We start from the raw sequence: 15,257 nt of genomic DNA, 5'->3' as shown, positions 1-15,257 counted from the left end.
TTTGCAGGAAAATCGCAACCGGTTTTTTTTGCTGCCGGTTGCGATTTTCCTGCATAGACTTTAATTAGTGCCGCATTGTGCCGCATGGCCCTGCGTTCCATCCGGTTTTTGCCGCATGCGGCATATTTAGCCGATGCGGCGGCCGGATGGAACGTTGCCTGGCACGTTTTTTCGTGCGGCAAAAAAAACCGCATCGCGCCGCATTCGGCCGATGCGGCGCATCTCTCAATGCATGCCTATGGCGGCCGGATGCGGCGCGATGCGGCAAATACCGCATTCGGCCGCCGCATGCGGTTTTTGCCACTGCGCATGCTCAGTAGCATGCCGCAAGCGGCAAAAACCGGGCGGGCCGCAAAGGAAAAACTTATGCAAAGGATGCGGTGTTTTCACCGCATCCGTTGCATAGCTTGCACAGCCGGATTGAGCCGCAGGGCTCAAGCCGGATGTGTGAAAGTAGCCTTAGGCGTTATAGTTAACGAGTGCTCAGAGAAAGGAAATGCACACTTGTTGTGAGCAAAATTAGTTTGTGTTTATTTACCTGTGCAAGCATAATTTATACCACTTACAAACCAATGTAAGGCTATGTGCCCACGGGACAATGTACCCGCGGATTTTGCAGCAGAAAACTTGCGTATTTATCTTGATTTTCTAGATAAATCCGCGGGTTTATTCACGTACAGACACTCCCCATGTTACCCTATCGGATTTGGGGAGTGCTGTATCAATGCTGCGGTATGTGCGGCTGCGGAATATGCTGCGGATTTTTCGCAGCCGCACGTAACTGCATGTCAATTATTCATGCGGAAATATCTGCGGAATTTCCGCTCCTCCACTATGGAGACAGAGGCCGGGGTTTTTGCAGGAATTCTGCACAAAATCCGCACTGTTTACGCAGGTTTACCGCAACAACTCCGCAGAAATACCGCAGCAATGCATAGCTGCGGATTTCGTGAAGCAGCTGCGGAAAACCTGCGGACAAACCTGCAGCAAAGTCTGCGGGTACGTTGACCCGTGGGCACATAGTCTTAAGCGGGCTTTACACACTGCGATATCGGTCCCGATATCGCTAGTGTGGGTACCCGCCCCCATCTGTTGCGCGACACGGGCAAATCGCTGCCCATGCCGCACAACATCGCCCAGAGCCGTCACACATACTTACCTGTCCGGCGACGTCGCTGTGACCGGCGAACCGCCTCCTTTCTAAGGGGGGCGGTCCGTGCGGCGTCACAGCGACGTCACTGAAGCGTCACTGAACCGCCGCCCAATAGCAGCGGAGGGGCGGAGATGAGCGGCATGTAACATCCCGCCCACCTCCTTCCTTCTGCATAGCAGCCGGGAGGCAGGTAAGGAGAGCTTCCTCGTTCCTGCCGCGTCACACGGAGCGATGTGTGCTGCCGCAGGAACGAGGAACAACTTCGTTACTGCTGCAGTAACGATTTTTAAGAATGGACCTTCATGTCACCGATGAGCGATTTTGCACGTTTTTGCAACGATGCAAAATCGCTTATCGGTGTCACACGCAACGGCATCGCTAATGCGGCCGGATGTGCGTCACAAATTCCGTGACCCCAACGAGTTCGCATTAGCAATGTCGCAGCGTGTAAAGCCCCCTTTACACTGCATGAAATGTTTCCATTGAAAGTACACCAGTTGCCCCCCTCCTCTCAGACATACGTCAAATATGACCTAGAAGTCTCAGAGACTTGCACATGAGATAAGAAAATAATAAAACAAAAATGAAACCTTGAATATGAGACTGAGACTGGTATATACTAAACAAAATATACTAAATTCACTAATACGGTATTAAAAATATAGAATATAGAAATATAGAAAACTATTAACCCTTCTATATCAAAAATAAGGTGATACTGACTTCAATCCCCACAATTTCTCGGCAAACTGCGGCACATGGTTAAGAGCTAATGTTGTTCACTCCAGAAAATAAATGATCTTTGCCCCAATTTTCTTGAGATAATTAGTTGGTAACCTCCTCCAGGGTGGTATATATATATATATATATATATATATATATATATATATATATATATATATGTATATATAGTTATTGTTTCATGCAAATTAGACACCTGTCAGCTGTCCGCGTTCTACTTTTCTGCATTTATCACAGGCTGATTGGTTTACAATTAGTGAGTATTTAGTTTCTGATACAATTAGTGTTGGGATCTGAATGTTAATTCCTTCCTGGGAGTAGAGTCTTACAGATTACAAAATGAAATGAGAAACACAAACATTTTTTAAAGTGAACCTATCACGTCCCCAGATGATATTAAACTGAAAATATGGGGTTATTCTACAGGTTAATAACGTTCTGAAGCTGCCAATATACTGCAGGGCTACTGGGAGGAAATTAAGTTTATTCCTCCAGGCAGCCTCAGGTTTTCAGTCACAGAGGCGCAATCGGCCCAGCTTCAGTCAGTATATGGTGAGCGGCGGCTGCAACCAAGCCCCAGCACTGACTGAAGGTTAATAGAATTTGGGGATGTGACAGGTTCCCTTTAAGTCTTAACCAAACTGTTATCACAAATGTTGAAGGTGTTCATGAGCTAAACCCTTATCTACCACCACCCCATAATCAGCGTCTACACACAATTGATAAAAAAGTTACACGCTTCATTGATGTGGCAAAAATATATGGGTTTTGGCAGCCATTCTGCCTCTGTCCAACCTTTGTGACTTGCTGTGGTCCTCTACCAAAAGTCCAAGATTAGTGCTCTTATCAATTCTAATAAGAAAACCACTCTCTCCCTCTTTCTTCCTTTCAAAATTTCTTCACTGCACCCGCTAATTCACCCCATCAATCTATCCTCTTTATTTCCATGCTGTTCCACCCATTTTCTCACCTACATTTGGGTGAGATAAAGCTCAAATGTGGACCTCACATTGTCCACCGCGATGTGACTAATGCTATTTTCCATAGTACCCTCTCTACTCTCGACTAGTGATGGCTGAACCTGAACTGTAAAGTTTGGGGTCAATACTGGACATAATGAGTTGATACACACGGCACTTCTGGGGTGGTGCTCAAGTAGGGTCCAAAACCGTCTCAAGTAGATGTAGAAACTTGGCACTCAAGATAAATGCGAATAGTGGTCTTTTATTGAGAAAAACGTATGTATACAATATATGTGACCTTGTTATTTTTCAGGGCTGCTCTGATCAGTGTGACGAGACAAGTTGTGATTGGAAGATGTAGACATGAAGGTCTGACCAGATGGAAAAGAAACAACAGAAAGCTAATCAGGTGAGATGTCAGCGGTAAGTCCTGAATGGAAATATTAATTCTGTTGGAGGTATGCTATATTTGTTAAATCCCTTAGGCCACATTCTCATATTTGCATGATACGTCCGTGTGATGCCAGAATTTTTTATCGCACGGCACACAGACTCAGTGTTTCATAGATTCATTCACATATCCGTGAAAATCATGGATCCGAGAATGAGATCTGCGAGACTCAGAGCAGGTCCTGTTCTAATCCGATTATGAGGAACACGACATACTCAATAGGTCTGCGTAAAAAATCAAGCAGCACACCGACACTGCACACGGATGCAGGAATGTAGCCTTATTATGTTTAGCACAGTCTATTAGTATTTAGTGTACTCCCTATGTAAAGCACCGTCCTTAATTACATAGTTTCCTCTTTTATTATGTATAAAACCATTCCTTATTAACATTTCCTCTAGTTATATATGACGCTGTCCTTTATTATTTTGCGTCCTCTCTTGTTAAGTATAGCACCGTCCCTTATTATTTAGTGTCCTCTCATTATGTATAGCACCATCCCTTATTTAGTGTCCTCACTTGTTATGTTTAGCACTGTCCCTTATTATTTAGCATCCTCTCGTTATGTATAGCACTGTCCCTTATTTAGTGTCCTCACTCGTTATGTATAGCCCCGTCCCTTATTTGGCGTCCTCACTTGTTATGTATAGCACTGTCCCTTATTATTTAGCATCCTCTCATTATGTATAGCACCGTCCCTTATTGAGAGTCCTCTCATTATGTATAGCACCGTTCATTATTATTTAGCGTCCTCTCCTCTTATATAAAGCAGTGTCTCTTATTAATTAGTGTCCTCTGTTGTTATGTATAGCACCGTCCCTTAGGCCTTACTCAGTATTTTTGCATCAGTGTTTGTTTACAGAGAAAAACTATAATTGAAGGATTAACACCTGTCTGTGTTTTAGAGAAACCCCTGGTTTTGGCATAGAAATACTGATGTAATACTAATGAAAATATTGAAATACTAATCAAAAATACTAACGTGCGAATGAGGCTTTACATAGCATATTCTCATTAATTTTGTTAATCACAGCGCCCTTTCTTTACTATATAATCCTCTCTTGTTAGATACAAAATTATTGCTAATGGAGCAGCATCTAACCAGAAAACCAGATCCTCAGCTCCTTTATTAGGAAAGAAGCTTTACCATATTCCATCAACAGTTAGTTCAGTTTATATCTAACAAGAGAAGACGCTATGAAATAAAAAGAGGGCACAGTAAATAACAAAAATAATAGGAGGAATTCGATATGTAAAGGCCGCTTTACACACTGCGATATCGTGACCGATATCGCTAGCGTGGGTACCCGCCAACCATCGGTTGTGCGACATGGGCAAATCGCTGCCCGTGGCGCACAACATCGCCCAGACCCGTCACACTACTTACCTGCCCTGCGACGTCGCTGTGACCAGCGAAACGCCTCCTTTCTATGGGGGCGGTTCGTTCAGCGTCACAGCGACGTCACAGCTGCGTCACTGTACCGCCGCCCAATAGAAGCGGAGGGGCGGAGATGAGCGGGCCGAACATCCCGCCCACCTCCTTCCTTCGGCATTGCGGGCGGGAGGCAGGTAAGGAGAGCTTCGTTGTTCCTGTGGTGTCACACGGAGCGATGTGTGCTGCCGCAGGAACGAGGAACAACTTCGCTACTGCTGCAGCAACGATATTAGAGAATGGACCCCCATGTCATCGATGAGCGATTTTGCACGTTTTTGCAACGATGTAAAATCGCTAAAAGGTGTCACACGCAACGGCATCGCTAAAGCGACGGGATGAGCGTCACTAATTACGTGACCCCAACGAGATCGCTTGAGCGATGTCGCAGCCTGTAAAGCGGCCTTTAGGTACAAACAAAAGAGGACACTATGTAATATATATATATGATATATACTGTACATATACTGTATATCTATGTCTGAAGCGTTGTCACTATAAAATGAGAAGGGCCCAGACAATTTATTGCACAGGGGCTATTAACTATTGAAAAACTCCACCAATAGCCCCCTGACCCATCGCATATAAAGGATCGCAGGGACCCCTCTATGCTTCTTTGGGTCTATCCAGGCCTTCATCACTAATTTTGTAAAAGACCATACTATGGAGGAATATTATGATTTCCCACCCCTAGAATTCATTTTGATGGGAAATCATAATGCTCCATAGTATGGTATATAAAATTATTGAGGACGGGACAATAGCACGGGCCACACAAAAAGAAAACAAAAAAGCAACATTTAACATTTTAGAGTAAAATGCTGGGGGGTTTTTGTCTACGGAGTAACAATTATAGAATCATATGATAAACACATCCAGTGGCCACTTCTGTCATTTTGTTCCAGTAACTAACACTAAAGCTTCTTAAGGCCGCTTTACACGCTGCGACATCGCTAGCGATTGCAAGCGATGTCGCGAGCGATAGCACCCGCCCCCGTCGTTCTTGCGATATGTGGTGATTGCTGCCGTAGCAAGCAATATCGGTACGGCAGCCTTACACGCACATACCTCCTTAGCTACGTTGCTGTTGCTGCCGAACAATCCGTCCTTCAAGGGGGAGGTGCGTTTGGCGTCACAGCGGCGTCACAAAGCGGCCGCCCAATAGAAGCGGAAGGGTGGAGATGAGCGGCCGGAACATGCCGCCCACCTCCTTCCTCCCTCATTGCCGGTGGACGCAGGTAAGGAGATGTTCGTCGTTCCTGTGGTGTCACACATAGCGATGTGTGATGCTGCAGGAACGACGAACAACCAGCGGCATGCACCACCAATGATTGATGAACCGCTTCATTGATGTGGCAAAAATATATGGGTTTTGGCAGCCATTGGGCCTCTGTCCAACCTTTGTGACTTGCTGTGGTCCTTTACCAAAAGTCCAAGATTAGTGCCCTTATCTTATTAATTCTAATAAGAAAACCACTCTCTCCCTCTTTCTTCCTTTCAAAATTTCTTCACTGCACCCGCTAATTCACCCCATCAATCTATCCTCTCTATTTCCATGCTGTTCCACCCATTTTCTCACCTACATTTGGGTGAGATAAAGCTCAAATGTGGACCTCACATTGTCCACCGCGATGTGACTAATGCTATTTTCCATAGCACCCTCTCTACTCTCAGCTAGGATGGCTGAACCTGAACTGTAAAGTTTGGGGTCAATACTGGACATAATGAGTTGATACACACGGCACTTCTGGGGTGGTGCTCAAGTAGGGTCCAAAACCGTCTCAAGTAGTGTAGAAACTTGGCACTCAAGATAAATGTGAATAGTGGTCTTTTATTGAGAAAAACGTATGTATACAATATATGTGACCTTGTTATTTTTCAGGGCTGCTCTGGTCAGTGTGACGAGACAAGTTGTGATTGGAAGATGAAAACATGAAGGTCTGACCAGATGGAGAAGAAACAACAGAAAGCTAATCAGGTGAGATGTCAGCGGTAAGTCCTGAATGGAAATATTAATTCTGTTGGAGGTATGCTATATTTGTTAAATCCCTTAGGCCACATTCTCACATTTGCATGATACGTCCGTGTGATGCCAGAATTTTTTATCGCACGGCACACAGACTCAGAGTTTCATAGATTCATTCACATATCCGTGAAAATCATGGATCCGAGAATAAGATCTGCGAGACTCAGAGCAGGTCCTGTTCTAATCCGATTATGAGGAACACGACATACTCAATAGGTCTGCATAAAAAATCAAGCAGCACACCGACACTGCACACGGATGCAGGAATGTAGCCTTATTATGTTTAACACAGTCTATTAGTATTTAGTGTACTCCCTATGTAAAGCACCATCCTTAATTAAAAAAATTGTTTAAAAGAACAGAGAGTCCTCAGTGGTTGATACCTTTTAATGGCTAACTGAAAAGATGGTAATAATTGCAAGCTTTCTTAATTACATAGTTTCCTCTTTTATAATGTATAAAACCATCCCTTATTAACATTCCCTCTAGTTATATATGACGCTGTCCTTTATTATTTTGCGTCCTCTCTTGTTAAGTATAGCACCGTCCCTTATTATTTAGTGTCCTCTCATTATGTATAGCACCATCCCTTATTTAGTGTCCTCACTTGTTATGTATAGCCCCGTCCCTTATTTAGTGTCCTCACTTGTTATGTATAGCCCCGTCCCTTATTTAGTGTCCTCAGTTGTTATGTATAGCACCGTCCCTTATTGAGAGTCCTCTCCTCTTATGTAAAGCAGTGTCTCTTATTAATTAGTGTCCTCTCTTGTTATGTATAGCACCGTCCCTTAGGCCTTACTCAGTATTTTTACATCAGTGTTTGTTTACAGAGAAAAACTATAATTGAAGGATTAACACCTGTCTGTATTTTAGGGGTACTTTGCACGTTGCGTCATCGCTACTCCGATATCATCGGGGTCAAATCGAAAGTGACGCACATCCGGCGCCGGTAACGACTTCGCAACGTGCAAAGCCTAGATGCGCGCCGATAAACGATCGCAAAATAGTCGAAAAGTGATGATCTGTGTAGCGTCGGTCATTTTCATAATGTCGCACCAATAGGAGATACGATGTTGTTCCTCGTTCCTGCGGCAGCATACATCGCTGTGTGTGAAGCCGCAGGAGCGAGCAACATCTCCTTACCTGCCTCCACCGGCTATGCGGAAGGAAGGAGGTGGGCGGGATGTTTACGTCCCGCTCATCTCCGCCCCTCCGCTTCTATTGGCCGCCTGCCGTGTGACGTTGCTGTGACGCCGCACAACCCGCCCCCTTAGGAAGGAGGCGGGTCGCCAGCCAGAGCGACGTCGCAGGGCAGGTAAGTGCGTGTGAAGCTGCCGTAGCGATAATGTTCGCTACGCCAGCTATCACAAGATATTGCATGTGCGATGGGGGCGGGTGCTATCGCGCTCGGCATCGCTAGCCGATGCTAGCGATGTCGCAACGTGCAAAGTACCCCTTAGAGAAACCCCTGGTTTTGGCATAGAAATACTGATGTAATACTAATGAAAATATTGAAATACTAATCAAAAATACTAACGTGCAAATGAGGCTTTACATAGCATATTCTCATTAATTTTGTTAATCACAGCACCCTTTCTTTACTATATAATCCTCTCTTGTTAGATACAAAATTATTGCTGATGCAGCGGCATCTAACCAAAAGATCAGATCCTCAGCTCCTTTATTAGGAAAGAAGCTTTACCATATTCCATCAGCAGTTAGTTCAGTTTATATCTAACAAGAGAAGACACTATGAAATAAAAAGAGGGCACAATAAATAACAAAAATAATAGGAGGAATTTGATATGTAAGGTACAAACAAAAGAGGACACTATGTAATATATACAGTTAGGTCCAGAAATATTTGGACAGTGACACAATTTTCGCGAGTTGGGCTCTGCATGCCACCACATTGGATTTGAAATGAAACCTCTACAACAGAATTCAAGTGCAGATTGTAACGTTTAATGTGAAGGTTTGAACAAAAATATCTGATAGAAATTGTAGGAATTGTCACATTTCTTTACAAACACTCCACATTTTAGGAGGTCAAAAGTAATTGGACAAATAAACCAAACCCAAACAAAATATTTTTATTTTCAATATTTTGTTGCGAATCCTTTGGAGGCAATCACTGCCTTAAGTCTGGAACCCATGGACATCACCAAACGCTGGGTTTCCTCCTTCTTAATGCTTTGCCAGGCCTTTACAGCCGCAGCCTTCAGGTCTTGCTTGTTTGTGGGTCTTTCCGTCTTAAGTCTGGATTTGAGCAAGTGAAATGCATGCTCAATTGGGTTAAGATCTGGTGATTGACTTGGCCATTGCAGAATGTTCCACTTTTTTGCACTCATGAACTCCTGGGTAGCTTTGGCTGTATGCTTGGGGTCATTGTCCATCTGTACTATGAAGCGCCGTCCGATCAACTTTGCGGCATTTGGCTGAATCTGGGCTGAAAGTATATCCCGGTACACTTCAGAATTCATCCGGCTACTCTTGTCTGCTGTTATGTCATCAATAAACACAAGTGACCCAGTGCCATTGAAAGCCATGCATGCCCATGCCATCACGTTGCCTCCACCATGTTTTACAGAGGATGTGGTGTGCCTTGGATCATGTGCCGTTCCCTTTCTTCTCCAAACTTTTTTCTTCCCATCATTCTGGTACAGGTTGATCTTTGTCTCATCTGTCCATAGAATACTTTTCCAGAACTGAGCTGGCTTCATGAGGTGTTTTTCAGCAAATTTAACTCTGGCCTGTCTATTTTTGGAATTGATGAATGGTTTGCATCTAGATGTGAACCCTTTGTATTTACTTTCATGGAGTCTTCTCTTTACTGTTGACTTAGAGACAGATACACCTACTTCACTGAGAGTGTTCTGGACTTCAGTTGATGTTGTGAACGGGTTCTTCTTCACCAAAGAAAGTATGCGGCGATCATCCATCACTGTTGTCATCCGTGGACGCCCAGGCCTTTTTGAGTTCCCAAGCTCACCAGTCAATTCCTTTTTTCTCAGAATGTACCCGACTGTTGATTTTGCTACTCCAAGCATGTCTGCTATCTCTCTGATGGATTGTTTCTTTTTTTTCAGCCTCAGGATGTTCTGCTTCACCTCAATTGAGAGTTCCTTAGACCGCATGTTGTCTGGTCACAGCAACAGCTTCCAAATGCAAAACCACACACCTGTAATCAACCCCAGACCTTTTAACTACTTCATTGATTACAGGTTAACGAGGGAGACGCCTTCAGAGTTAATTGCAGCCCTTAGAGTCCCTTGTCCAATTACTTTTGGTCCCTTTAAAAAGAGGAGGCTATGCATTACAGAGCTATGATTCCTAAACCCTTTCTCCGATTTGGATGTGAAAACTCTCATATTGCCGCTGGGAGTGTGCACTTTCAGCCCATATTATATATATAATTGTATTTCTGAACATGTTTTTGTAAACAGCTAAAATAACAAAACTTGTGTCACTGTCCAAATATTTCTGGACCTAACTGTATATGAATATACTGTATATCTATGTCTGAAGCGTTGTCACTATAAAATGAGAAGGGCCCAGACAATTTATTGCACAGGGGCTATTAACTATTGAAAAACTCCACCAATAGCCCCCTGACCCATCGCATCTAAAGGATCGCAGGGACCCCTCTATGCTTCTTTGGGTCTATCCAGGCCTTCATCACTAATTTTGTAAAAGACCATACTATGGAGGAATATTATGATTTCCCACCCCTAGAATTCATTTTGATGGGAAATCATAATGCTCCATAGTATGGTATATAAAATTATTGAGGACGGGACAATAGCGCGGGCCACACAAAAAGAAAACAAAAAAGCAACATTTAACATTTTAGAGTAAAATGCTGGGGGTTTTTTGTCTACGGAGTAACAATTATAGAATCATATGATAAACACATCCAGTGGCCACTTCTGTCATTTTGTTCCAGTAACTGATACTAAAGCTTCTTAAGGGTGCTTTACACGCTGCGACATCGCTAGCGATTGTAAGTGATGTCGCTAGCGATAGCACCCGCCCCGTCCTTGCGATATGTGGTGATCGCTGCCGTAGTGAACAATATTGCTATAACAGCGTCACACGCACATACCTGCTTAGCGACGTCGCTGTTGCTGTCGAACAATCCCTCCTTCAAGTGGAAGGTGCGTTCGGCGTCACAGCGACGTCACAGCGGCGTCACTAAGCGGCCGCCCAATAGAAGCGGAGGGGTGGAGATGAGCGGCTGGAATATCCAGCCCACCTCCTTCCTCCCTCATTGCCGGTGGACGCAGGTAAGGAGATGTTCGTCGTTCCTGTGGTGTCACACACAGCGATGTATGATACCGCAGGAACGACGAACTACCGGCGGCATGCACCACCAATGATATTATGAAAAGGAGCGACGTGTCAACGATCAACCATTTTTGACGTTTTTGCGATCGTTGATCGTCGCTCCTTGGTGTCACACGCTGCGATGTCGCTAACAACGCCGGATGTGCGTCACTAACGACGTAACCCCGACGATATATCGTTAGCGATGTCGCAGTGTGTAAAGCACCCTTTAGAATGTTATATTTCTTTAAAAAGAAGAATGTCCGCTGAGAAATATTCTAACCCATATCCAGCCCCATCTTGAAATACAGAATTCAGCAGCTAATTGGTCGATCATGTCACCTGACATGTTCTAGTGTTTCCGATTGGTCACTTCAGCCGTAGCCTTTAGATTTAAGTTTCTATGCTACAAATAAAAAACAGCTAAATAAAAGCACAAAAAGACACTAAGAAAAGTAAAAGCTTCCAGGTATCTTGATGACCACAAAGAAATATAATACCGTATTTTCCGGAGTATAAGACGACTTTTTAACCCATGAAAATATTCTCAAAAGTCGGGAGTCGTCTTATACGGCGGTGCACGGTGCCGTCGTTTACACACAATAAAAGATATTCTCACCTGTCCTCCGTTCCCGCGCTGCCTCCAACTGTTCCTTGCAGTCCGCAGGCACACAGAGCCCTCCGTGATAGCATCTGGTGTACGGAGCGGCCTCTGCAGGATGCCGTCATGGTTTTACTACTGTTGAATGCTTTACGGCACCACAAAGCATTCCCAGGGCCGCCGAGGCTGTCAGCGCTTTACTGCAGTTGAAATTGCTGAGGCTGTCAGCGCTTTACTGCAGTTGAATTGCTTTGTGGTGCCGTAAAACATTCAACTGTAGTTAAGCCATGACGACATCCTGTAGTGGCTGCTCTGTTCACGCTATCACGTAGTGTACCTGCGGACTGCAAGAAACAGCTAGAGGCACCGCAGGAATGGAGGACAGGTGAGAATCTCTTTTATTGTGTGTAAACAAAGGCATGATAGGGGGCAGAAGGGAACCAGCAGGAGGATGTTATTAAACAATGGGCTCGTTACTGCACGGAACATTACAGCAGGTGACATTACAGCAGGGGACATCACTAAACAATGGGCACATTACTCAAGTCGGCTTACACTCCAGTATATATGATATATCCCAAACTCTATATTTTAACTGGAAAAGTTGGGGGTCATCTTATACGCCCAGTCATCTTATACGACGGACAATACGGTAAATAGATATTGAACACCTAACAAAAAATTAGAGCTAAACCTTAAACTCAATGAAGAAGCATGGCATAATGTATTTTATATGCAATAAAGCAGGATAGCTTTCTGCTTAAAGGGATTTTCCTTTTTCAGAAAACCCCTGTTTTTATCAGGTCCAGTTCTGAGTGTAAGTGCTGGACCTGAACAGTGTGAGTAAAGCACATTTTTTTTAACTATACCTGTGGACAAAGATTTTGTAAAACCGGAAAATAACAATAAAATAGATCTAAGTTCTTGTTCATAGGAAGCAATGATTTAGTAGAAACAGCCAAAATTTTGAGGTAGAGCAAAAATTGCTGTTCACTGTCTGTACTGGGATTGCTTTTTACCCATTTTATCAATATCTGTTTCAGTGCATACAATACGTGTATGGAGCCTTCTTACTTGATGACGTGGAATAGGACGATGTTGTCTGATTCACTCCCATTGTCAACCCTTGACCAAGCGTAATAAAGAAGTAGATCACAGGTGACCAGAGCCGTCCCAACATGATTATCTAAAAGAAAAAAATACATAAAAATGATAAAGAAAAAATACTGAACTAATATTTACATCAATATTAATAGACAGCGACATTGGTACTATTAAAGGATATCACACTGTAACATGCCTATATAGCCTAAAGCCCCCAACAAAAATTAGCAACCCTCACCCTGGAGGACTTACTATGTCCACATTACACAAGTAGGCCACTAATTACAATTATTACATGTTGTAGTACTCTATTTTTCCTGCGGGGGTGCTGCAGGGAAAACGAAAACTTGAATGAGATATACTCCACAATGCTGCCTGCTAATCTAGATGCTCCTGGCTGGTATTCTATTTACAGAGAGTGTGTAGACATCACAGGTCGTTTACCTTATGCGACCGCTGCAGCCAATCTCTGTCCTTAGTGATATTGCTCCATATTCTACTGAGGCCAGTGATTGGCTGCAGTGGTCACATGGGTAGTGCTAAACAAAAAATGAGCAGAAAGAAAAAAAATTGTATTTAATTACTTGTTTTGCTGTCTGCGTTTTGTTTTTTCATTTTTATTATCTTGGACAACAGTTGAAAATGAGAAACAACACATGCACCTAGGGAGAGACCTGTCACTCAAAGGGAGTGGGCGGGGAGAAGCTGCCTGTCCAACTAGCCTCATGGATCAAGCAGCATATATCAGCTATCAGGTTCCCTTTAAATATAGATAGTAAACAAAAATACCATATTTTAACACAATACGTTTCGCCTAAGAACCTCATTTAAACAATAATTAACTCTCTGACATGCTGGTTAAGTCATGCACTCCTATCTTTGAGTTCTTATTTCATTTCCTCATTGCTATTGGTGACTAAATATATGATTTAATTATATATATATATATATATATATACACCGTATATAAATATATATATATATATACACCGTATATATATATATATATATATATATAAATATATATATATATATATATATATATATATATATATATATTTATTTTTGTATTTATTTAATTTTACTCTATAACAAACTGTCCCTATAGGACACTTCAGTCCTGGAGCGCATAAATATTTTTCACAGGCATAAAAAAATATAGTAAAAAGTCACAAAACAGATACCAGCTCCTGTAAAATAAAGATATTTTACTAGTGCATACTATCCTGTTATGTATCCAACTCAGACATAAAGCCTTTAAAGGGAGCTTGTCACCAGGCTTTCCCCTTATGAGCTGCGGCCACCACCAGTGAGCCCTTAAATACAGTATTCCAGAATACTGTATATAAGAGCCCAGACGGCTCTGCATAATGTAAAAAACACCTTAAAACACAGCCCTAAGGAGCGGTCCGGTCCGATGGGTGTCGCTGCTCTCGATCTGGTGCCTCCTCCATCTTAAGCAATCGCCGTCCTCCTGCCAACCCGAGCATGGTAGTGCTCGCTCATCGCTAGTTACGAGTACTGAGCACCCGAGCATGGTAGTGCCCGCTCATCACTAGTTACTAGTACTGAGCACCCGAGCATGGTAGTGCTCGCTCATCACTAGTTACGAGTACTGAGCACCCGAGCATGGTAGTGCCCACTCATCACTAGTTACGAGTACTGAGCACCCGAGCATGGTAGTGCCCACTCATCACTAGTTACGAGTACTGAGCACCCGAGCATGGTAGTGCTCCCTCATCACTAGTTACTAGTACTGAGCACCTGAGCATGGTAGTGCCCGCTCATCACTAGTTACCAGTACTGAGCACCCGAGCATGGTAGTGCCCGCTCATCACTAGTTACTAGTACTGAGCACCTGAGCATGGTAGTGCCCGCTCATCACTAGTTACGAGTACTGAGCACCCGAGCATGGTAGTGCCCGCTCATCACTAGTTACGAGTACTGAGCACCCGAGCATGGTAGTGCTCGCTCATCACAAGTTACGAGTACTGAGCACCCGAGCATGGTAGTGCCCGCTCATCACTAGTTACTAGTACTGAGCACCCGAGCATGGTAGTGCTCGCTCATCACTAGTTACGAGTACTGAGCACCCGAGCATGGTAGTGCTCGCTCATCACTAGTTACAAGTACTGAGCACCCGAGCATGGTAGTGCCCGCTCATCACTATTTACGACTACTGAGCACCCGAGCATGGTAGTGCTCGCTCATCACTAGTTACGAGTACTGAGCACCCGAGCATGGTAGTGCCCGCTCATCACTAGTTACTAGTACTGAGCACCCGAGCATGGTAGTGCTCGCTCATCACTAGTTACGAGTACTGAGCACCCGAGCATGGTAATGCTCGCTCATCACTAGTTACGAGTACTGAGCACCCGAGCATGGTAGTGTCCGCTCTTCACTACTTACGAGTACCGAGCACCTGAGCATGGTAGTGCCCGCTCATCACTAGTTACGAGTG

The 15,257-nt window shown here is 43.8% G+C and overlaps 1 protein-coding gene across 1 annotated transcript in view; it reads right to left on the bottom strand.

The window, feature by feature from the left end:
* The window catches only part of PTPRE (protein tyrosine phosphatase receptor type E), a 285,049-nt gene that overhangs the window by 136,009 nt on the left and 133,783 nt on the right, over positions 1-15,257 (bottom strand). The window contains exon 2 of the mRNA XM_075348447.1: positions 12,767-12,878. Within this exon, the coding sequence (XP_075204562.1) occupies positions 12,767-12,872 (106 nt within the window). The 5' untranslated portion in view covers positions 12,873-12,878. The remainder of the gene's footprint in view (positions 1-12,766; positions 12,879-15,257) is intronic.

The sequence above is a fragment of the Anomaloglossus baeobatrachus genome, chromosome 5, assembly GCF_048569485.1.
Source record: "Anomaloglossus baeobatrachus isolate aAnoBae1 chromosome 5, aAnoBae1.hap1, whole genome shotgun sequence".
NCBI lineage: Eukaryota > Metazoa > Chordata > Amphibia > Anura > Aromobatidae > Anomaloglossus > Anomaloglossus baeobatrachus.
The sequence above is the reverse complement of the archived record's forward strand: the minus strand, read 5'-3'. Positions and strand labels throughout refer to the sequence as shown.